We start from the raw sequence: 24,944 nt of genomic DNA on the forward strand, positions 1-24,944 counted from the left end.
TTTATTATGACCTAAATAAATTTTAAAATAATATAAAAAACAGTGGCATACAAATTTGAACGTAAATAACTTAAAAACATATGGATTGAATCTTATTAGGGTTTATACTTTAATAGTATAGATAAATACAAATTCCAATAGCCGAAAACCCAAAGCCCACTAGAAATTTTATTTTATTCAACAAGACATACATAAATTCAACGATATAAGATCGGACCTAGAGTTCACTTAAATTTATATCCTCTTCGTAATGAATATCTTGAAAAATTAAGCACACTTTCCTTCAAATATGGCTTTAGCTCGTCATTTTCATCGTCAGATTTTGTCGCTTTAGGTCAGGCATTCTTCCGCAAATTGAATGAGCCTATTTAAAACTGGACCGGACATTGATAAAGGCACGAAACCCACCTCTGACGTGAATCCGTGATTATAAAGGCAGATTCCCAAAACCCTTGTTCGGGTTGCTGAAGTCTAAAAAGTCGCGATCTGAGATCAATGAAATAGTGTTTGATAGTATCTTTTAGAGAAAAAGACTAGGATAGCACCAAACCAAGTTTATGTTCCCAAAGTAGTACTCGAGGTTCAAAGTCACAAAAATAGGTTTCATTAAAGAGGTAAATATACACTTATACCCCTTGGGTTAATTAATCCAAACTTTAGAGTTTAAAGTTAAGGGTGGGGTTTTGGAATTAGGGTTTAAAATTTTATAAAAAAAATATTAAAAAAAAATAAAAATATTAAAAACAGTTTTAAAAAGTATTTTTAAATTATAAAAAGAAAATTTGAAAAAAAAATTAAAAAAACAATTTCGAAAAAAAAAATTATAAAAATTTCGAATCCGAAAAGATATAATCTGAAACTATAAAAAAAAAAACTTTTTTTAATTTTTTTAATTTTTATTTTATTTATTTTTATTTATTTTTGTTTGTTTATTTAATTTTAAACCAAGGGTATTAGGGATATTTTACCCTTTAATGAATGTCATTTTTGTGACTTTCTCCTTCTAGTGCTATTTTTGAGACATAAACTTCAAAAGGTGCTATTATTGACAATTGCCCTATCTTTTACTTTTATTTTAATAGATCTTTTCAATCTTGTTCCTTTGTTTATGTTCCTCGTCCGTGACGAATCAGCTTTAGCTCTAACTCCAATGTTGAAGACTGGACCTTAAACTGATTAATGAATGCAGAGTTTGAACAAAAAATAGACACTAGAAAGACCAGTTAAACACCTCTACACATGAAGTTATTAACGCAAGTAAGTTGGAAAAGAGAGACTCTATCGAAATTACGTACCATATGTGAAACATTTAGAAATAAAGCACTTGAGAACAACACCAAGAGACTTCTTAAAGTACCGTAGACAAAAGTTGAAAGAGTAGCTTATTACCACACATTTGATTTTAGTTTACGAAAGCATAATACATAATCAGAAAACCAATTAGCCAATTTTACAGACATACTTTTGTTTTTTTTATTTAATCGGGGTGTGCAAATCAACAACATTCACTTGCTCTCCTTTGCTCAGCACCTCCGGTTCGCCTGGACCAAATTAAACAATCAAACCGCGATCAATTCAAATAGAATAAAAAAACACTAGAACAATGTCATAGAAGACCATTGTAGCGTTACCATGAGTAATAAAAACTAATTGAATCGAAACTCTAAGAACAAAAAAAGCCAAGAATAGATTCAATTCGATTCCCGAAACACAAAACTAATCGCTAAGAGAGAGGGAGAAAACCTTAATTGTAGTAGAGCTCGAGGCCCATGCCGTCGTGGATCTCGTAGTCCTTGAGAGTGATATGATCCTTGTAGATGTTGTACCACTTCTGGATTCGAATCTTCTCCGCTCGCGTTCCGGTCTGCGCCGCCACGAGCTTCTTCAGATCGCCGATCGTGTCATCTTCGTTGCACTTGACCCTTACTTTCTTCCCCAGACGGTCGTTCAGCACCACCTCGATCATCTTTTGCTCTTGGAATCACAAACCCTAGCCTCTCGATTTCTCGATATCAACGCAGACTTTTATTTATTCTATCTGACCAGAATAATACATATATAGAGAAAAGTAGAATTTTTATGGTCGGTCAATCTTTATATTAAAAGGCCCAAACGGGAAGGTTTCAGTTTTCACAAATGGGTCTAGGCCCAGTCTCAAATAAAGAGAAGCAGGTAGGTGTATTGAATGAGTTTTAAGGGATTTTGTTAAATTCTCTTGTTAATTTGTTATTTTTTTATTGTGTTAATTTGTTATTCAATCAATTATTTAAATTATTTTCCAAATCAGAAGTTATTCAATACAGGGTTTGTACAAAGTAATTTAAAATCACTTGTAATCCCTTATTAATCATTAAAAGTATAAACGTTATTAACCACTCTAACTTTTAACGTGAGAACTCGATTCCAAAAAAATTCTTCGCAAATAATAGAATAGATGTCAGAAACGAATAAACTAAATTGGAGACTGAATATTTATATATAGTAAAAATACGAAGCTCAAAAGCGTTGAAGAACAAAAAAAAAAGACAAAACTCTTTTCTTATTCAATGAGATAAAAATAAATTCAATGATATCCAATTGGAGCTGGAGCTTCCTTAAGTTCACGACCTTGGTAATGAATATCCTGCAAAGAAAACAATATTCATCAGTTACACATTATTTTTGTCTCCTTCCAATAACATTACAAGAGAATAAAAAACACACTTACGGATGCATAATGGTTAACGTCACGGTGATGTGCTTCATCAGCACGAACCACCATAACAACATCACGAAGCGTTGCATCAGCAGGGAGCCTCCAGTAATCAATGGCTATGGCTGGTGCAGGAACGTTTTCGATGTTACCATTATCAAGTTCCTTGAGGAATTCAGTGTAAGAGTGGATTGCTTCTTCCTCAAGGTATCCAACCATACGGTGAGCAAACTTGGGCGAGATTATGTATCCGAGGAAATATGCGTTGAAGAAAACGCCTTGAACGGCGATCACGAGGGCACGTTCGTACCAATTGGGTTTTGCGACTTCCATGAATGTCATCAAGTGCATTCTCTCGTTCTCTGCTTCTTCAAGGAGTGCTTTGATCCAACCGCCGCTTTGTTCAAACCGCCTCAGCGATTTGCAGTGTACTAACATTCCTCTGACCATTCCTGGAACCGCTGCTACCGTTTCCAACATCATCGCTCGGCATCCGTACCGCCTCTGCATTGAATCGTTTGATAAAGATTATTAGTCTAAACAAACGTACAAAGGCTCCAAATGGTAAATGAAGTAGGAATAAACTGAAATGAATAAATATTTTTTTGCTCTTTGGGTTTGCTTTTATACAAAATGTTGTAAGAAATGTATCTGTTTTGTAAAATTGATGAATTTTTTTTCATTCAAACTAAAAAGACAAACTAAATCATCTGACCGATAGAAACATAGTAGTTAACAATATCAAAAATCTCTACATATAAATATATATATATATATGTTTTTGTTACTATTAAAACTGCACAAAAATTATTCTTCGTGTTACAATTCAGATCCTAAAACAAAATAGTGTTTGAAATGATAAAAACAACCCATCTGCTATGGTATAGTTAGTGGTTGGGAGCAAGGGTGCCAAAGCTTCGTAAGTAATCGCCTCTCTAATTTGATCTAAAACATACAAACATGTTAGGCGAGATGGCTTATGGACCTAAAGTCTGAATGATTCACTATTGTCAGATCTGCTTTATACGTCTCCCATGGCTTACCATTATTATACCACACAAAAATAATCTAATCATACACACAAGTATATTACAATATATAAAACCAACCAAGAGTAAACAATGCAGAACAAACATATTCTTGTTTTGTAATATATACCCGAAAGCAGCTCCATTTCCATTCAGTTCCATCATCTTTGGTGATCTTCATAGGCTTCACTCCCCAATAGCTAACGATTAATTGCTCCCCTTTGTTCCCTTGATCACCCTTGCCACCACTTGAACCTTTCTCCGATTGGTTATCCTCCGTCTTCTTCTTCTCAAATGTCATCTTGCTGAACTCTCTCGCCGGAACCCTAGAATTTAAAAGATGGTTGGGAGACACGGTACTGGAAGAGAAGAGCCTTGGTCCAGCAGTTACCATTACCTTAGCTCCAAAGCGACTCATCATCATTGTGTAGATCAAAGATTAATCAAAAATGTTTTTATTTTTTTTGTCATTTTGTAACTCATTAAATGCAATTTATTTATAGCAGTTACGGATATTCATAACGATAAAATCGCCAACAATCTGACCAAAAGACTTGTCTAACACGAAAATAAAACATTTACCGAACAAACCGCAACAAACGTTTTCAAGTACTTATTTCCTGGTTGACTAAAAAGACGTGTAGCACAAGTATTCATTTCTTGGTTTATGCGCAAAAAAAACATATCAAACCAAAGAGAGACAAACTTAGAAATAGTATGTTTGATTACATAACTACAGATTTATATATATAGAGCCCGACTCCTTGTATCCCTTAGTAAACTACTCTACCCGATAAAACAAATCTTCCTAGGAACACCACTTATTGCCGGGTCGGGTCAAAACATACCCAACGCATCTCAGTAAGACCTTTTACCATCGTTTGAGCCAAAGCCACCACCAAAGCTGCTCCTTCCACCTGACTGAGAAGAACGATCTGAACCAAAACCCCCGAAACCAGAAGAACGGTTGCTACGGCCACCACTGCTGCCATAATCATCTGACCGACCACCAAAGCCTCCCCTTCCACTTGACTGAGAAGAACGATCCGAACCAAAGCCCCCGAAACCAGAGGAACGGTCTGAACCGAAGCTCCCAAAGCCAGAGCGCTCCGAACCACCAGAATAACGGTTGCCTGAACGGCCACTGCTGCTACCGTAACCACCATAACCACCACCACCTGAACGGCCACCAAAGCTTGAACCGCGATCTCTCATGCCTCCTCCAAAAGACTCACCAGATCGACCACCTATTCCTTCATATATGCTTCCACCACGTTCAACAGCAATGCTAGGGAGCTGAATACAAAAACCCAATAAAAGATACAAACAGTTTTAATTAATCCAAGCATTCAACAAAGCATGCAAAGATTCACAAGATTATATTAACCTCAGTGAAGCGACTCCCGACTTCTCTCTCAATTATTTTAACAGCCCTGGATTGATCTTGACTGTAGATGAGAATAGCACTTCCTTTCTTCCCGGCACGTCCTGTTCTCCCCGTTCTGTGGACAAACGTCTCCGTGTTATTCGGAAGCTCATAATGAATCACCTAATCACAATAACAAGAAGATAAAGTTTAGTATAAATGAGGAACATTAATTCTCGTTCAGAAAAAGTACAAGTGTAGTTTAGACTAACCAGATCGACATTAGGAACATCAAGACCACGGGCAGCAACATCAGTGGCAACAAGAATGTTGAAATGCCCATCACGGAAACCAGCAAGTGTTCTTTCCCTCTGACTCTGAGATATATCACCGTGTAAAGCTTCGCACTTGAAGGTTCTTGCCAAGCCATATGAAAGGCGATCAGCATCCCGTTTTGTCTGGGTGAAAACAATGCATTTTCCTCCTTTAGCATGCTCCTGCAAAAGCAAACGATATTACAAAAAACTGCAAGATACAGAGAAATCACATATCCGTTAAAGAAAGCATACCGTTACAAGAGGACCGATAATTGAAGCTCTACCATAAGAATCTGCCATGATAGAATATGTTGTAATTCCATCTGCGAGCTTCTGATCAGAATCTCCAACCTATACAACAAATGACAGTTGGGTATAAGATAACCTAAAAATTCACAAAATAAGGCCTCACTAACAGCCCTTATAAATCCCAAGATCAATCATTAAAGGCTCTAAGAAACTTCAGGTATGCAACACAAGCAGTTACGAGGCAACTCACCAGATCAATTGTCAAAGGATCATTGAGGTACTTCTTGGTAAGGGATCTGATCCAACTGGGCATTGTTGCAGAAAACATCATGCTCTGACGTTTCTCAGGCAACCTTTCCAATATAATCTCAACATCCTCCGCAAACCCAACTTGAAGCATCTGATCAGCTTCATCGATAACCACAAACTGAACCTCGGAAAGATTCAAAGCTCCTCGTTTAATGAGATCAATGATACGACCAGGAGTACCAACAGCGACATCAACACCATAGTCAAGCTGCCTCATCTGCTGTCCAATGGGAGTACCTCCATAAACACAAATAGTATCCAAACTTGGAGCAGACTCCCTAAACTCCTTCTCAACTTGGCGAGCAAGCTCCCTTGTCGGCGCCAAAACCAAACAAAGAGGATTCCTCCCACGTCTGTCCATCACATCAAAAAGGTAACGTAAGACCCAAATGAAATCAATGAAACCTCAAATGATCGTTACAGATTGACAAACCCATGTTTGGCGTTGAATTTGATGATCTTGTCAATGATGGGAATCCCAAAAGCAAGAGTCTTTCCAGTTCCTGTCCTAGCACGACCGATCATGTCACGGCCTTGCATCGCTGGCTCAAGCACAGCTTTCTATTCAACCAACAAACATGACTCATCTCATTACTACACACAATTCAAGAACATGAAACACGAAAGGAGTCTAATTTTTTTTTAAAACTTCTACCTGAATCGGGAAGAGTTTCTCTATACCCTTAGCACTCAAAGCTTTGACGATCTCAGGAGATATCCCGAGCTCAGCTATCGCGAGCCCATCGCCACTGCTCTCTGAATCTGCAATTGCTCTGTCGCTAGTCTCAGATATCGCAAACCCCGCAGGAGACACCATCGTCGATCTGAACTCCGAGGGTCCAGATTGAAAATGAAATCCCCTCGATTTACCGCCAAACTGATTCCCGAGAGCGAAGCTAGGCTTGACATCGGAGACTTTGGCGGCGGCAGAAGGAGTAAAATGGTGAAATAGAACCGCGTTGATGGAGGTCAGCGATGAGGAGAGAGTCCGCCTTGACGCATCGAGGCAAGATCGGCGGAGTACGGTGGCGATCATTTCGGATTCAGATAAGGAAACGGCAAACCCTAGAATCGAGGATTGGGGATTTAGAGAGAGAGAAGGGGGCGAAGAAGGGTTTAGATCTATGCGGGTTCAAGGGTTTAATGTTGGTTTTCAGGGTCGGGTCGCTCGAATATTATCCCGCGCTTTCAGGCCCATATGCAAACGGACAGGCCTAATAAGGCCTTGGAGACTCCACTAACAAAAATAATAATACAAAAGGCAATTATTTTGATATATTAAGACTAACTAGACCCGTGCGGTTGCACGGGTGTTTATTTTCACTTTTCTATACATAAATTATTGTTCTAGAACATAAGTGGTATATATTTTTAATGTTAATCATATACTTAAATATTTATATAACTATTTCAAATACAATAATTTTATAATTTACATGTTATAATTAATTAATTGTTTAAACCTTATGATTTGCCACTTCTTATTATGTATTTATCTTATTGTATTTGCATTTAATTATTAAGCAAATTAATATAGGGGATTCATGAGAAAATATATTAAAAAAATATTTTGTATTTAATTTATACTAAATTCTGACCCGTATTTCAAAACTGGATTTCTTTTTACCAATATTTTTATGCTTATTCATTTTAGATAATTTATTATTGTATATATAAAAGTGTAAGATATGTGAATTTTTAGATATGTATTATATAGTTTGTTAATTTTAAGTCGTTCTATCATCATATTATATTTTAAATAAATAGTTTATATTTATGAAAATAAAATTTATCAATTTATCAATTGAATATAATTTTATCATGTTTATTTTTGTATAATAATTATATTTTAACATGATCATGACTATAAAAGTAGATAAAATAGAATATAATTTATTTATTTTCATTTCAAAACGATAACTTAAAATACATTAAGTTATTATCTAAATATTACACAGATTTATTAGAATTTTTAAAATATAATATGTAAATATATATTATATTTAAAATGAAAATATATTATGATTAAAGTAGTTACAAAGATTTTATATTATTAACTTTAAAGAAATACATGTTAATTTTTATACATGTATTATATAGTTTGATAATGTTAACCCATCTTACCAACATATTAGATTTTATTTTTGAACATAAATATTTTATAATTACGAAAATAAAATATATAAATATATAAATTTAATACAATTTTATTATATTTAGCTAAATATAATAATTTTAATTTAATATGATTGATTATGATTATATAATAATTAAGATATTATAGATTTTTTAATTTTTTATTTTATATAACTGAATATATTAATGTATAATAATATTTTCAACTAATTTTGAAATTAGTGAAAATATTTAAATATAATTTCAAAAATGAAGATCTTGTAAAAATCTTTTTAAACAGATTTGTTAGAATTTTAAAATAAATATATTTATATTTAAAATGAAAAGATATCAAAAGATACTATGATTAAAATATTTTAAAATTATATTTATTATTAGTCTGAATTAAAATATAGTATGAATTTCTATGAATATGTCCATTAGGTCCATTTTTTAAAAAATCACACATGAATCAAAGTTGTGACTTCTGTTTTAATATATAAGATAATATCAATATAATATGGATTACATCGAATAATATACTTTCGTCATTTTGTCAAAATATAATATAAATTTGATAGAGAATATTACATTTCAAATATGTTTGACGTACATATCTGATAAAGAAATTCTATAAAGAATTATCTTCAACTCCTAACTTAAACCTTAAGAATGGTTACTTATATTTTATAATTAATTTTTTCATTAAATTCTTTTCAAATACAATTACGATAAATTTATCAAAAATTGAATAAAACAAAAATTTAATAGAATTAGAAAATTAGTGAATTGAATAACACTACAGAATCTAAAGTATTTTAAAAGAATGATTTCAAATACATAATCTAATAACACAAGAATTTATAAGAATTGATGAAATACATAATTGAATAACAAAAGAATTTTATGGAAACTTCAATTCTGTCAAATTCAATTGAACTTCTAAACTGAATACCTCCATCTAAGTCCGTAAACCAAACGAAATCAGGGTATTAGCTAATGTAACTAGACTAAATCGGATTAAATAATATAAATTGATATTTTCCTTTTGGAGGTGTAAAATATTGAACATCCATCTTGCTAATAATTTCCCTAAATAGAGTTGGATACAAAGTTTTGGTTAACATGTCTGAAAGCTGATGATCCGGGTGAACAAACATTGTCTTTAACATTCCATTTTCAGTCGCCTCACAGACCTTTTGGCAATCAAACTCGATGTGTATTTTTTTCTCTGATGATAAACATAGTTGTTTGCAATGTGAGCAGTTGTGTTATCACAACAAATCTAAGCAGGAGGAGAGAAAGGAACACGAAGAGCTTTAAGAATTTGAGTAAGCCAAATAATCTATTTTGTAGCCATACACATCCCCATGTACTCTACTTCAGCTGAACTCAAAGACAACATACCTTGCTTTTTAGACTTCCATGAAATCAAAGAATCACCAAAGAACATAGCATAGCCTGTGACTGATCTTTTATAATCTGGACAAGCACCCCAATCAGAATCCTAATGAGCTCTGAGATCAAAGTTAATGTCATTGCCATAGAATAAACCTTGTCCAATGGTTCCTTTCAAATATCTCAGAATCTTGTGGAGAGCTTTTAAATGAAAATCACGAGGAAGAAATGACTATTAAGCAAGAGGCAAAGCAATGTACGTCGGTGCTATAGTGAGATATTGAAGCTTTCCAATCAATCTCTTGTACTGTTTCTAATCATGCAAAAACTATCCCATATTCTTTGAACATGTTAGGGTTTGGTTCCATAGGTATGGACGATGGTTTACATCCAGAAAAACCAGAAGCTTCAAACAAATCCAATACATACTTCCTCTGTTTCAGAGTAAAGAAAAAACTTAGGAGGACCACAATCTCTTAAATGAAATGCTAAACCAAGCTTCACTATCAACTCTGTAGCATCTGTGGATTGAGAGCTTGCAATAATAATATCATCTGCACACAAACTCACCACCAAAAAATTACCTTCATGTTCCTTAAGAAACAAAGTATGAACACCATGGCATTTCTCAAACCGAAGAGCAACATAAGGTTGTAGAAAATAAATTTGATAAACCACTGGCGAGAAGCTTATTTCAAACCGTACATAGATTTGTGAAGTTTGCAAACAGCAGTTGGTGAAACTTGTTCCCCATGAATCTCTGTGTAACTTGGTGGAAGTTTCATATATATTTTTCTTCAAAATCACAATTAAGAAAGGCATTAGAGATGCCAATGGCCGTACCATTGATCTCATTAAGCGAGGAGCTCTGAATCTTTCCGAGGTTCAGTTTGTGGTTCTCGATGAAGCTGATCAGATGCTTCAAGTCGGATTTGCTGAGGATGTCGAGATTATATTGGAAAGGTTGCCTGAGAAACGTCAGAGCATGATGTTTTCTGCAGCAATGCCAAGTTGGATCAGATCCCTTATCAAGAAGTATCTGAATGATCCTTTGACAATTGATATGGTGATTTGCCTCGTACCTGAAATTTCTCAGAGCCTTTAATGATTGATCTTGGGGCTTATAAGGGTTGTTAATGAGGTGCCTTATCTTTTGTGAAAATGTGTACATTTGTATTATCTTTTACCTAACTGTCATGTGTTGTATAGGTTGGAGATTCTGATCAGAAGATGGAATTACAACGTATTCTATCATGGCTGATTCTTATGGTAGAGCTTCAATCATCGGTCCTCTTGTAACAGTATATATGTTTTCTCGGCGTCACCTTTTAACCGATATAATATTTTTTGTATCTTTATAGTGATAGTTTGTAATATTGTTTCTTTAGCAGGAGATGCTAAAGGAGGAAAATGCATTGTTTTCACTTAGAAAAAACGGGATGCTGATCGCCTTTCATATGGCTTGGCAAGAACCTTTAAATGTGAAGCTTTACGGTGACATATCTCAGAGTCAACAGAGGGAAAGAACACTTGCTGGTTTCCGTGATGGGCATTTCAATATTCCTGTTGCTCCCGTGGTCTTGGCGTTCCCAATGTCGATTTTGTTAGTCAAGACTACTCTAGTACCTTTTCTGAACGAGAGTTAATGTTCCTCATCTATACTAAACTTTATCTTCTTGTGATTGTGATTAGGTGATTAATTATGAGCTTCCAAATAACACGGAGACGTTTGTCCACAGAACTGGGAGAACAGGACGTGCTGGGAAGAAAGGAAGTGCTATTCTCATCTACAGTCGAGATCAATCCAGGGCTGTTAAAATAATTGAGAGAGAAGTCGGGAGCTGTTTCACTGAGGCTATATAATATGTGAATCTTTGTATTCTTTGTTTCTTATGTTGAATGCTTGGATTAACTGTTTGTATCTTGTATTGGGTTTTATATTCAGCTCCCTAGCATTGCTGTAGTACGTGGTAGAAGCATGTTTGAAGGAATAGGTGGTCGATCTGATTCAAGCTTTGGTAGTTGTTCAGATGGTGGTTACGGTTGTACCAGTGGCCGTCCAGGCAACCGTTATTCTTCTGGTGGTTCAGATCGTTCTTCTCAGTCAAGTGGAAGGAACAGCTTTGGTGGTGGCTTTGGTTCAAACGATGGTAAAAGGTCTTAAGTGTTGGGTATGTTTTGACCCGAACCTATAGCCATTTTTTCAAAACGAATTTCTGAGTATGAACCGATATTAATAGATGACAAGAGTTTGAGCAGCGGTGAATTATTTTTTTGTTAACAATTTTTTTATTCAGTAATTAATTAGTCAATGTTCAATATTTGAAAATATTTTGTAACTATATTGGTCTGTTAGTTAATGGGTTCCTAAATTATCGTCTTAAAATATATTGAAAATTTTAAAATAATTATAATTTGTAAGATATTCATATATTTTATACTAGGGGTTAGTCCGCCCTACGGGCGGGTGAATTTACATTAAAATTATGTTATACTAAAAATAATTTAATTTTATAAAACATTCGAAAAGTTACTTTAAATTGAACATAACATATATATAATTTGTTTTCTAATTACATCATATATATTTATTTTGCTTGTTTGGTAGTTTCACCGAATGAAATATATATCAATTTGGGAAAAGAAAAAAAAACTATGAGTTTGTTTTTGTGAATGTATTGTATATATGAGAAAGTCCATGTGCGTAAGGGTTTTATCCTTATTATTTTGTTTGATAAAAATACTCGCCGGCAACTGTTTATTGGTGGACGCATTGTTACTTAGAGATGAAATTTATATCATTTGCTTTTTAGTACGTTACGTTGAATTGTGTGTGAATTTTTGACACTTCGATAGTGTCGGCCATTTTTATGTTTTCTTTCTACCACCTGCTGGTGTCATGCTAACAGAGAATAATTACAATAATTACAGTACCGGCCATTTTTTGGTCGGTAAGTTATATTTTCTATTTTGAATAATTTCAAAAATATTCTTTTATTTAAATTTGGGATTTATGACAGAGTTTTTTGATATTTTCAGATGTGATTGGTCAAATTGTGAATATTGGACCAATGGAGCAGATAAAAACAAAGGGGAAGGATAACTCAAAGCTTGACAATATTCTACGAGATACAATGTGAGTTTATCGTATGATTCTTAATGTTCATTAGCTGAATTTTTATAATGTAGTATTTTGATAATGGTGAGACTGACTATCAGATCTAAATTATTGTTAGGTTGTTCACGATTTCAAATTAGATTCAAGTATTGTGATGACTGAAAAATATTATTCCTTTCCTATCTTTTGAAATAAAATGGAAAACCAATCAGATTTATCGTATGATTCTTAATGTTCATTAGCTGAATTTTAGTTTGGCAATTTTTTTTCAGATACATATCAGCATGTGAAGCTACTTGGAGAACTCTTGCTTTTCCTACTCATTATCGGACTACATCAGTAGAAAAACTATCATTCCATCTCCCACGTCAACAACTGGTTGTTTACAATGAAGATGACCCCGTTGAAGAAGTACTAACCCGAATTTCTGTCGGGAAGTCCAAGTTTGTAGCCTGGATGGAGGCCAATAAGATATATCCAGAATCAAAAAATCTCACTTATGCAGACTTCCCATCGTACTTTGTCTGGCATCTAAAACCAGAATGTGGAAACCAAGGCGGAGGGGTTTTGCAATCGGAAGGATCACTTATGTGCCACCATCTTTAGGTGAAGTGTATTATTTAAGGGTTTTGCTAAAAATAGTCGAAGGTCCAACAAGCTTTGAAGAGATAAAAACAGTAGACGGCTGTTATCTTCCACAACTACTTATTAATTGAAACCTCACATTCCGAAGAAAAAGCTTCTTAGTTCCTCATCTTCCACATCTCTAATAGCCCTCGCGTGCGGTGAAAGTTTCACAACTTCATCCTAATATCCAGACAAACAGGATTCTTTAAATCCAATTCAAACAAACACTAGAATAATCATAAAAGGGTTAATGCTCAACGGTAGTGGAGTTAGCAAAGCCACGATCAAGTGTAGTAACCCCCATTACAGGACCAGCGAACTGTCTTGCTCCTCCTCCTCCGGTGCTGTCTGTTTTCTCCACCCCTTCGCTGCTTTGTCCTGCTGAAGCTTTAACGCTTCGGGCATTATCACCACCGCTGAATCTTATTCTCAAGCACATTCTTCTCTCCAGCTTTAACGTGCACTTTATACATATAATAATTCTACTTTCATAACAAAATTTATATATATATATATATATATATATGTTATAAATAAATCATAATTTTACATAATAAAAGTATAAATACTAAAAGAATTTAACTATAACGTGCACTTTATACATATAATACTACTTTCATAAAAAAATTTATATATTTTATAAATAAATAATAATTTTACATAATAAATTATAAATACTAATTAACTTAACTATACCCGCGCATCAGCGAATACATAACAGTTAGTAAGCTACAAATATATGAATGTAGAACAGATCATGCTCACGCTATTCACAGAGCTATGTGCACCATAGCCTTCTCCATTGCTTGTTCTTTGCTTAATGTTAATGCTTTCTTCTGCACTATCACCATTCAGGGCAGGAACTCGCTCTCTCTCTCTCTGCGACACAGATTTTCAGAGATGCACAATGGTTTCCAGAGAAGGAGAGAGTGAATGAGATGGAAAAAGATTCTGTAGAAGTTATTACCTAGGTGAGGAAGCATGATGTCTGTGTACTGCAGTATTTCCTCCACATCCTGCTGCTCCTAGTTTATATTGTTTTTTCTTCAAGATGGCAATCAGACTCTTAAATCTATCAATTCCACTATAAACAATCTAAGATTATCTGGTTACATAATTTTCTTTTGTTTGAGGATTTATAGTTTCTAAGTTGTTAAGTAGCTTTTTATATTTTTGTGCAACAGCTGTTAATTAGCTAACCTAGTGTACACGAAGCTAAAACGATCACCACCACGACAATATTTCTTTTTTTTTCTTTCCATAGATTGCTGATTGTTAGAATCAACGAAAAGTGCATTAAACAAAACCAGAGAAAATAAATTGTGATGAAGAAAAGAAGCTATTTATGTTACCTTTTGGGAAATTCAGACATCATTTTTTGTTACTTCTTTCTCTCAAAATTAAAGTGGAACTTTGAAATTGGTTGTGCTGATGGTTCACACTTTGAGTTTGACAGGCTATTGAAGGACTCGATCCCACCGGTTTTGTCAAGCAATCCGTAATCCCTTCATCTGTACCATCTCTTCCTTCTCCGCTTTGTAAGTTTAAGCTTTGATATAACAATATGTAACATATTGCTTGCATCAGTTAGTTATCGAAATTAACATCAAGGTATCGGATTTTGAAGCAAATAATATTCACATACACCTAAACCTATTACAGTTCACATATCATCAAGAACATAAAATTAAAACTTATTCCCACCTGTTTACTGGATGGTAACATAGGAGAAAAGCAATCAAACTTTCTTGCAAAGTAAAAAGGCTTTTGGTAGGTGACTTTCACAGCTGTTATTTGTATCACTATGAATCTGAAAGCGTATCTGTATCTTGCAGGGACTGAATTTCTTTTACATTCATAGCTTGTTAATGTTCCTGCTACCATCAACAATCTGTAAATATATAAAAAACATTGAGAATGGGTCAACATATATCACTTTTGAGTTATGAGTTGATAGTCACTATAGTTGCCAACCTGCATTGGGTTTGCAATCAAACAAAGCTGATACGAAAGATCTCAAACTCCGAAAACATGAAGACCATGATATTTTAAAATGTTACTCTCCCGTAATCTTCTTCGCTAGACACCCTAAAACCTGCACCGCTTATTCCCCTTGCGAATATTTGAGTACCCTTTCAATCTCCTTAAAGCTCGAAGGAACTGTAACATTGATCCCGAATTAGCTTAAGTCATGTATGTATGCATAATCAACAATGCTAATCTGAAACTAATATTTCCAACTAATCCCATCAGTGTTTAATGTTTTGAAATAATTACTTGTTATGACCCGCCTTTTCTAAGCATTACGGCTCTTTCTGGCTCTAATATCTTCTTGAGAAAGTTCATTCGCAACTGCTTATTCTTCCCACTATTGTTCTCATCAGCACAATCTGGATCCCATCTTTTGTGCGGTTCCCATCATTCTGCAGTGAGATAATTGCATTAGCATGATCACAGACATGTCAAAATCGAGTTGTAGAAAGAAACATTACTTCTTCAAGGAACAATCACAAAAAAAGACTGCAAAAAAACCAACCTAAGTTTCCTCAGCGTGATCAATATTGTTGTTAGCACGGGTTTGGCAGCGATCTGCAACCTCTTCATATAAGAGCTGGCCAGGTTTAGATCTCCTCCTCTTTGGAAAACGTGCTCAATTTTCTCTGTCACAGAGATCAAGTCATCGTAAGGATTGAAAATATTTAGGAGATAAAAGAATCTGATGAAGTAGAAACAACGGAAACAATTTGCTCGTATATGAAATCAACTGGAGAACAAAAAAGAATGAGGATTAGGTTTCTTAAAAGTTTGTAAACTTACGGGGGTTGCCTATTGAGTTCTTCATCTTCTATCAAGGTAAATCGGCCGACCTTCAAATTGGGTAGGAGAACATTTAAGTTAGCAATTTTTTGCTGGATATTGAAAGTTTCAGGATTGAAGAGCTTCAATTGATGAATTTGAGAGTATAGAACATACCTTTTTATATTGAAGATCCAAAGCAAGAAATTAATGGGAGATCAATAAGAAATCTTGTAGAAGTGGAAAGCTTTGGTTAATGCGTTGGTTAGAGACATCGTTTGGGTTCATACTGATTCTGTAACGCCTCGATATTATTATCGCAGGTGAGATGAACAGAAGAAAAAGTTTGACGGCCAGAAAAGTATATTGAAGCGTCAAAGTTTCTAATTTCTAAACATAACTATTTACCTACAAAATGGGCCAAATTTCATAACAATACAGGCCCGTACAAATTGAACAGATAACTAAATAATAAAGCTCGTTAAGCAACTCAGCGCAGAAACAAAATACGGTATCGTTTGCACTTATGCCAGGTGTCAAAAAATGCCCTAAGGTGATTGCTGAGGTGGTTGATTGTGGAGAGACTAAACTCAACTTTATTATTAAAGATGTTTGATAATGAGTTGATAAAACATGAATTGTATCATATGTATTCAAAATATGAGTTTTGATTTTGCATTAACCAGGAAATGAAAAAAAAATCATTTAAAATATTTGAGGATCCACAAAGTCTTGATTTGTTATGAATGTTGTAACTGATAATATTAATAAGTGTCCTTATAATCTGTAGAGTTAATTATTGCATTGCTTTGGTGTATAATTAGAACTAGATTTTGACCCGCGCTTAAGAAGCGCGGGTTTGAAGTTTTTAATTTTAAAAAAATTTTAAATCTAGTATAATTTTTTTGTTTCACATTATAACTATTGATTTTTAATGTTTTTATTATTCATTATTTTTTATAGTGTGAGATTTGTTTGAAATAGATTTAAAGATGATATGTATGTTTTTAATAGTAAAGATATTCATTATGAAAAATTTATATTTTAATTATTGAACTGTATTAACCAATATTTTGAAAATCTGATCGGACCATACGATCGAACCAGTCGGATCATGACTCGCTCTTCTAACTGGTTCCGAGTTGTGCTAAAACCCGAATTTGAGTTAAATCGGACCTAGTTCAATATTAAAACCCAGTTTTCGCAAATTCAAGTTAAAAATAAAAAAATTTGCAAATTTTAATAAGATTTCATCAAAATTTAATATTGTTTTCTACTACATATATAAATAAATTAGTTTTAATTTTTGAATTTTCATTTTATTTTTCATATCTGTTTTAAAATATAACATTGATATAAACTTATATCAAAATTAATTTATATTTATACTTACATATATATAGTTACTTAATTTAAAATTAAATTAAAATTAAGCGGTTAAACCGATTAAACTGGTCCGGCCATTGATCCAGGTGCAATGTTGAATCAGTGTCCCGTTCGGTTTTCAAAACATTGTCATTAACACACAAGCTATCAATTTTAAAAATGAATTTTCCTCGCATATATTTATATCATAGTTACAACTATCAATTTACATTATTATAAAACCAATTATTTTTAGTATTGATATAGTTTTCAATTTCAGATATTAAAGTTGTGATAACATTTCATAAAAAGAGTCAAGAAATACATGAATAACATATCACTTAAAAAGTGCAATGAATATTGTTAAGTTTTTAATACAAAGGTACGCATCATATGTTCGATAATCTATATGTAGGGTCCAAAAATATGTACATTAATATTAATCCGTTTGTTATGACTATTTCCTTAAGTTATTTTCTGTATTAAAAAATAATAATAAAATATTTACGTAAAATATCGTTGTTAGTTACAATATCTCTTTTTGTATATTAAGGAAATTATGAGTTGATGTATGGAATATTATTTTGGCTTAAAAATAGACTGAATTATATGGTGTTAATCTAACTAATAGGTCCAAACAACCTTGCATAAGTAGATTTTTTAAGAATGCTTCTCTTTTAATAGTATAGATGGCGCAAGGACAATTTTAAACTGAAAATGAATAATAATCTGTAGAGTTATGGTGGCATATGGGTTTGTGTATTCTTAGAATGATGTAAGTTGTTTTGATAGTCTTTATGTAGAGTAAGTAATGTGTTAATGGGGCCTCAACGATTTTGTTATAAACATGAGTAACATTTATTTTTCTTCAGAATGAACCCATATCTTTTTTTTTTTACGCTGATTTATTAATATCTTACAATTACGATATGAGAAAGATTACATAGACGATTCGACAACCGACAATACTACCTGCTTTATGAAGACCTACGCCTAACTGCATCACCTGAGCCGTCCTATGAAGATCCACGCCTGGCCAGATTTATTTGCACCATGTTGAAGATCCCTTGTAAGTCTTTTTCCTCTGTAGTCTGCATAATTGTTATATTTATTGTAACCTATGTATTCTAAAATAAGTTAGACGTTTGTTGTTCATACATATGATGCAACTTCCTGAATAGTTCCATTAGATCATTTACGTGAACTCAATTAAATTGGATAAGTTTTTTTAATCTTGGTCCAAAAACTAAAAAAAAAACTTAATGAAAATTCTAATCATAGTTAAAAGTAGTGTGATTTTTCAGAAATATGTTTGTTGTGCAAAATTTTATGTTTCGATTATACTTTTCATAATTTTTTTGCAAATAAGTAAATTAGTAATGGCACAAAAAATTCTAAGAACATATCTGCATTTAATAATGTGATCATAATTCATTAATTTGATTAATGATCATGATTTATTGTTGGAATATTATTCAGTTAATACAAAATACAATGGATAAAGTTTTTTAAAAACAGTTCAAATAAAAAATCACATATGAAAAAGGTGTATGTTTTAGTATATGAGATTTAGGGCACGACTACTTCAAACGCGAGGTTACGGTTGCGGTTTCAAGCGTCATTAAATGTTTCGTATGACTGGCACAATGTTTAAAAATTATGGCGTTTGCGGGTCATTTGTGACTGATTTACCTGATATATACAAAAATTAATTAATAAAAAATTATTTTTAATAGACAAAAGTTAATTATAAAATTGATAATTTAAAAAAACAATAATAAAATAATAAAATATAAAATTATATATATAAACCATATTATTATAGTAAATATATAAACTATATTAATAAAATTATTGTATTAAAATATATATACATATATATATGTATATATATTAGTATTTATATTATCTCATTAAAAAATATTTAAAATTATTTATTTTTATATTTTTATAATTTTACAATAAATAAAAAAATTACCATACCGCAACCACCCATAACCACAAACGCTAGTTGGAACCAGCTTTTGGTTTAGTGAAGTTTAGAATGGTGTAAAGCGGTTTGTAGTGTTTTTTGTGATTGTTGTAAAACACCAACAACTGATATCAGCCGCAAAAGATGTGTTTGCGAGTGATAGGCATAGTATATAAACCAGTCAGATCCTAAATGAGAGGTCTGAGGAAACTGGCAAAATATGTCATATTTAAAATAAATTTGTCCATGTATAACTTTCTACTAGTTTGTCAATATTTAAAAAATAACTATTATTTTAATGAAAACAATTAAAAATATATATATTGATGGGGATAATTTATCCACAATAAGAGCTTCCGGGTTAGAACATGGCGCCAATATCTTGGTTCCGATTTCTGACCTCCGGCCTCTGGGTTCAGGCTTTCAGGTCAAGTGATTTTTACCGCCTAATGATAAATGGAATCTTCTTTAATATAAAATATGTAATTTAGACAAGAACGAATCTTCCTAGAGAGAACAAAAAGAAGTATTATAATATATATAGCCATGCTTAAAGGATTATATATATATATAACTTGTATAAATGTTATACTTTATACATTTTTATAATATTTATGTATTAAATTTATTATACTAGTTATTATAATTTAAAAAGAAAATAATTTTTGTAGTGAGATTATTATTATTTTTTGGATTTTTATTTTTATTTATGTTTTAATTTAATTTTTTTTTGTATTGATCAAATTGGATATTCGGTTAAAAATTTAATATTTCTGGATATTCAAGTGAATGGAAATCGAATCAAATAACTGATTATTCAAACGAAATGTATAGAATCATAAATATCTTTAAAACCTCGTATATTCGATACGTGTCCACCTTTTTCGTATGATAAAGCAGGGAGCAACGAAAATCAAAAAGATATGCGGTGATGGTGAGCGGCGAGGCTCGTGATGAGTGTGGCTTTTTGGATCACATGATAATTGTTTTTTTTCTTCTTAGTAATTGTTACTCCAGACTACTTGATACTATTACTGGAGACTTTTTCAATAACTTAGGGCGTCAGTTCTAACTCCAAGTCAAACATAAGAGCCATTGAGCATCATCTACTACAAGGAATCGTTTTTTGGAACTTTACTATAGGGAATCTTGAGACATGTCCTTCTACTTTTGCACATACCTTTGTCACACGCTGCATCGTATCACCGTTGACCGATCAATTAACGAATACTTCTTTGTATGTGAAGTGTTTTTTTTTTTTTGCAAATCACCTACATGCCATGCATTTTAGGACTAGGATCTAAAAACTGTCTCTTTGATAAGAAAAGAGTATTAAAGTACGTTTGTCGTTCTACATATAAATCTACCCCATCGTTATTTACAGATTAACTTCGAAAAATGATAGTAATCTAGCAATCACAATTGAGATAAAAGAAATAGTCCAAAGTTTTCTTAATGAAATGATCAATTGAAGAGCAAGCCACTGTAAAACGCCACGGGTTTCATGTCACCTAACCCTCTCCCAAAATATTGATCAAGACACTTATTAGAGAAGAAAATGCATACATCACCCTTCGTTGCAATGGCTATATAAACCCTAGATTGGCAGAAGGTTCCATACAACATAAGAAACACATCTACAAATTAACCATGAAGCATCTTTGGCTCACATTAGCTTTTCTATTGGCTTTGGCAACTTGCAAAGCTGATGAAGAAATTACTTGCGAAGAGAACCTGCCATTCACATGTGGTCAAACTGATCGTTTCAACAGTAGCAGTTTCGAGAAAGACTTCATCTTCGGTCTTGCATCTTCTGCTTACCAGGCATGTAACATATATATCAACCATTAGTATTATGTTGCCAGACGTCATATTTTACGTATAAAACATCATATATAAACATTAAAATCCAACGTTGCATGGTTGTTTCTTTTCATTTCAGATCGAAGGTAGCATAAATCGTGGAGTTAACGTTTGGGATGGCTTCACTCACCGATTCCCACGTTTGTTTTTTTGCATGGTTACTCATCACATATACATATTATGTCGGTTATATGTCTCCATGCACTTATAGTTATGTATTTATTTACTATCAGATAAAGCAGGACCCGATCATGGAAATGGAGACACTACTTGTAACTCATATTCGTACTGGGAGGTAATTAAATTCCTCAATATATATGTGTGTGCATATTAATATTACTCACTGAATTATTTATCGACTACCAACCTAGTGCGGATTGACATGCGATTATATGTGAACTGCAGAAAGATATAGAGGTGATGGATGAACTCAAAGCTACTGGCTACAGATTCTCCATTGCCTGGTCAAGAATCATTCCAAGTATGTGAACGTTATTGATCCATGTATATATATAAATCGTATATGGTAATATTCGCTTATGGTTCTTTCGAAAGATTAAATATAGGATACATATGAGCAGGAGGAAAGAGGAGCAGGGGAGTACACCAAGGAGGTATTAACTACTACCACGGACTCATAAATGGCCTCATCGAGAAGGGTATAACGCCTTTAGTTACGCTCTTTCACTGGGACCTTCCTCAAGTACTACAAGATGATTATGAAGGTTTTTTGGACCCTCAGATCATGTATGTTATATTTCTGCCATGCTGCTTATTAAGAAAGACGACAATATATAAAGATTTGTTCTTGGATTAATGAAATGACTATAATATTCGCAGAGATGATTTCAGAGATTTCGCGGATCTATGTTTTGAAGAATATGGTGATAAAGTAAAGCACTGGTTCACAATCAACCAGCTCTACTCAGTGCCTACGAGAGGCTATGGATTAGGATCAGATGCACCTGGTCGATGTTCTCCAAAGGTTGATTCTACATGTTACGCCGGAAATTCTTCAACGGAACCCTATATTGTTGCACATAACCAGCTCCTTGCTCATGCCACGGTGGTCGATCTTTACAGGACAAAATATAAGGCAGGTTCTCCATTTTATGAAAGGTGTATTATCTGATTCTAAATTAATCATATCGCTGGGTATATATATCTGCGTGACCACAGCATCAAGGAGGTAAGATTGGACCTGTGATGATAACTAGATGGTTTCTTCCATATAATGACACTGATCCAGACTCCATAGCTGCAACCGAGAGGATGAAAGAATTCTTCTTGGGATGGTATATGTTTTATAAAATGAAATGATATTCTTAACATGAATATATGCTGTATATATGAACTGACGAAAAATATGTATTTATATGTACACCAGGTACATGGGGCCGCTAACAAATGGTACATACCCTCAAATCATGATAGACACTGTGGGTGAGCGGCTGCCATCGTTCACTCCAGAGGAATCCAAACTCGTAAAGGGTTCATATGATTTTCTTGGTCTCAACTATTACTTCACTCAGTATGTCCAGCCAAGTCCTAATCATGTTGATTCGGATGGTCACACTGCCATGATGGACGCTGGCACAAGGCTCACATGTATCCATCTATATATTTCGACTTAGTTACAACCTTAATTTATATCTACCTAACGCCTTTTGTTAATTACAATAATTTGTGTTAACAGATCGTAATGCAAGTAATCATGCCATTGGCCCAGTGGTATATATATATATATGCATCATCCATCCCTATTCTTTCATTCTTTTTTCTAAGCAAAATTCAGTTTTCTGATACTAATTTGCTTCCCTTTCTAAGTTCACTGAACACAAAGATGACGAGACCAAAAACACCTATTACTACCCAAAAGGCATTTATTATGTGATGGATCACTTCAAAACCAATTACAATGACCCTGTAATCTATATAACCGAGAACGGTGGGTTCTACTACTCATCTCTAAATTCATCTTTACATGTTAAATGTAATTTGAAATTTGTTGAAATTGTTCATGTTATGACGGTTAACTAGGATTCAGTACCTCCGGTGATGAAACCCGTGAGGAGGCTAAGTTTGATTACAGGCGGATTGATTATCTCTGCAGTCATCTCTGTTTCCTCAGTAAAGTCATCAAGTGAGTTGATGCTTCTCTCTTTTGCTTCTTGTGTTTTATGTATATACTTGTATGTACGTATGGCGTCTAATGATTTATTGTTCCTGCTTTTAGGGAGACAGGTGTCAAGGTGAAAGGATACTGTGCGTGGTCTCTTGGGGATAATTATGAATTCGGGCTAGGATTTACCGTCAGATTCGGACTCACTTACATTGACTGGAACAATGTCACTGATAGAGATCTCAAAGAGTCTGGCAAATGGTATAAGAAGTTCATTGCAACCAAAAACCTTGCAAAGCCAAATTTTCTGCGCTCCAGCCTCACCTTTGAGAAGAAGAAGTTCGCAGATGCATGAAAGATCCAATCCACTATATTTACCTCATCAAGATCATCTCATGTTCCCTCTTTCTACTTGCTCCATAGATAAGGAGCTTCATCTACCTACCACTGTATACTAAATAAAAAATCTCAATAAAAGAAAATATGGATTTGGGATAAGTGACACTGCAAGAAAACAAAATATTTTATACGGATAATTTCGTCCGAAATTCATCGGAAAAAAAGAAGCAATTTCCGACGAAATTTTTTCGTTAAAAAATTCGATAAAACTTTTTTGGATAATTCGACGAATTTCCAGCGGATTCCGACAAATATATTCCCGACAAAATACTGACAAAATAGCCGAAAGACATTATCAAGAATTCGGCGATATTTTTAACAAATATCATCCATCAGAAATTGGACAATATTTGTCGAAAATTTTGTATATTATTAAAAGATATATTTAAATATAATATTTAAATTAATTAAAAATTTAACAAACTAAATTTACATATCTAGATAAAAATTGTTTATAATAATTTTTTAATATTATATATAAATATAATAACTATTAAAATTTAAAAAATGCTTTTTAAAAAGTGAAAAACGTTTTCATAAATTCTAGAAAAACCATTAAACGTTTTATAAATTGAAAACGTTTTTTGAAAAGTGAAAAAAAGTTGTATAAATCCTAAATCAACCAACCTAATTCATTTCTAACATTCCAATCCCTAAAATCTATCAACTCTAATAACCAAACACATATACAAATTAACATATATGATTATTAAGAGGATAACATATGACTAACATGATTTAATAAGAGTTGTAGGGAAGGATTCACATCTGTTTTTCGAGAGAGAGAGAGTTGAAATGAAGAAGAAAAAGAAAACTATTTGGTTCTTATATTAAAATATTTTGACGAATCAAGTTTGCAATCCGTTGGAAAATTTTTAATTTGGTGCTTCACAAAAATTTAGGTGATTCTTTTTTCCAGACAAATTTCAATTTCTGACGAATTTCCAAAAAAAAAACATATATAATTTCTCATAAACTTTATTTATTGAATTGCTTAACCATTTTCGATATATGAATATATCCTATTTGTTGAAAAATCATAAATTCACTCAGACTGACAAATTCAGTTTATTCTCTGCATGAATTATAATCGGGCAAAACACAATTTTGAAATAAATTCCCCACGGAATATGGATTGCGGTTTCAAAATATAACAAAAATAGACTGATATTATCTATTGATAATATTTGGGAAAATTCCATAAAAAT

At 33.1% G+C, this 24,944-nt stretch overlaps 3 protein-coding genes, 1 long non-coding RNA gene and 2 pseudogenes across 8 annotated transcripts; 2 read left to right on the plus strand and 4 right to left on the minus strand.

The window, feature by feature from the left end:
• Positions 1–1,324: 1,324 nt before the first annotated feature.
• Positions 1,325–1,966, minus strand: LOC106453865 (ubiquitin-like protein 5). Its single transcript, XM_013896068.3, has 2 exons — positions 1,744–1,966; positions 1,325–1,541 (listed from the first exon to the last, which is right to left on the minus strand). Exon 1 carries the CDS (start codon positions 1,964–1,966, stop codon positions 1,745–1,747), a length of 222 nt encoding a protein of 73 aa, XP_013751522.1. The 3' UTR covers positions 1,325–1,541; position 1,744.
• On the minus strand, positions 1,325–4,193 carry LOC106378842 (annotated as a pseudogene). The gene is made up of 5 exons (XR_007315101.1): positions 3,851–4,193; positions 3,698–3,730; positions 2,708–3,300; positions 1,744–2,623; positions 1,325–1,541 (listed from the first exon to the last, which is right to left on the minus strand). The product of XR_007315101.1 is annotated as a ubiquinol oxidase 1b, mitochondrial-like (transcript).
• Positions 4,194–4,405: 212 nt separating this feature from the next.
• On the minus strand, positions 4,406–7,089 carry LOC106453849 (DEAD-box ATP-dependent RNA helicase 53, mitochondrial-like). Its single transcript, XM_048737220.1, has 7 exons — positions 6,617–7,089; positions 6,395–6,522; positions 5,903–6,314; positions 5,656–5,754; positions 5,359–5,583; positions 5,108–5,269; positions 4,406–5,016 (listed from the first exon to the last, which is right to left on the minus strand). Exons 1-7 carry the CDS (start codon positions 6,995–6,997, stop codon positions 4,579–4,581), a joined length of 1,845 nt encoding a protein of 614 aa, XP_048593177.1. The 5' UTR covers positions 6,998–7,089; the 3' UTR covers positions 4,406–4,578.
• A 2,613-nt stretch (positions 7,090–9,702) lies between these two features.
• On the plus strand, positions 9,703–13,226 carry LOC106365135 (annotated as a pseudogene).
• A 604-nt stretch (positions 13,227–13,830) lies between these two features.
• Positions 13,831–16,396, minus strand: LOC106378815. Of its 4 annotated transcripts, none has more exons than XR_001275898.3 (9): positions 16,193–16,396; positions 16,037–16,086; positions 15,756–15,879; positions 15,497–15,642; positions 15,194–15,379; positions 14,924–15,110; positions 14,572–14,768; positions 14,187–14,244; positions 13,831–14,098 (listed from the first exon to the last, which is right to left on the minus strand). It is a non-coding gene; the product is annotated as an uncharacterized LOC106378815 (long non-coding RNA). The 4 variants fall into 4 exon arrangements; XR_001275897.3 differs by having other exon boundaries at positions 14,187–14,263; XR_001275895.3 differs by having other exon boundaries at positions 14,187–14,291.
• A 4,550-nt stretch (positions 16,397–20,946) lies between these two features.
• On the plus strand, positions 20,947–23,835 carry LOC106453838 (myrosinase MA1). Its single transcript, XM_013896043.3, has 12 exons — positions 20,947–21,176; positions 21,295–21,355; positions 21,449–21,510; positions 21,621–21,696; positions 21,797–21,962; positions 22,056–22,311; positions 22,395–22,510; positions 22,603–22,823; positions 22,912–22,946; positions 23,043–23,163; positions 23,256–23,358; positions 23,452–23,835. The coding sequence occupies exons 1-12, from the start codon at positions 21,003–21,005 to the stop codon at positions 23,690–23,692; spliced, it is 1,632 nt and encodes a 543-aa protein (XP_013751497.1). The 5' UTR covers positions 20,947–21,002; the 3' UTR covers positions 23,693–23,835.
• Positions 23,836–24,944: the final 1,109 nt, after the last annotated feature.

Source organism: Brassica napus, chromosome A1 (assembly GCF_020379485.1).
Source record: "Brassica napus cultivar Da-Ae chromosome A1, Da-Ae, whole genome shotgun sequence".
NCBI classification, from domain to species: domain Eukaryota; kingdom Viridiplantae; phylum Streptophyta; class Magnoliopsida; order Brassicales; family Brassicaceae; genus Brassica; species Brassica napus.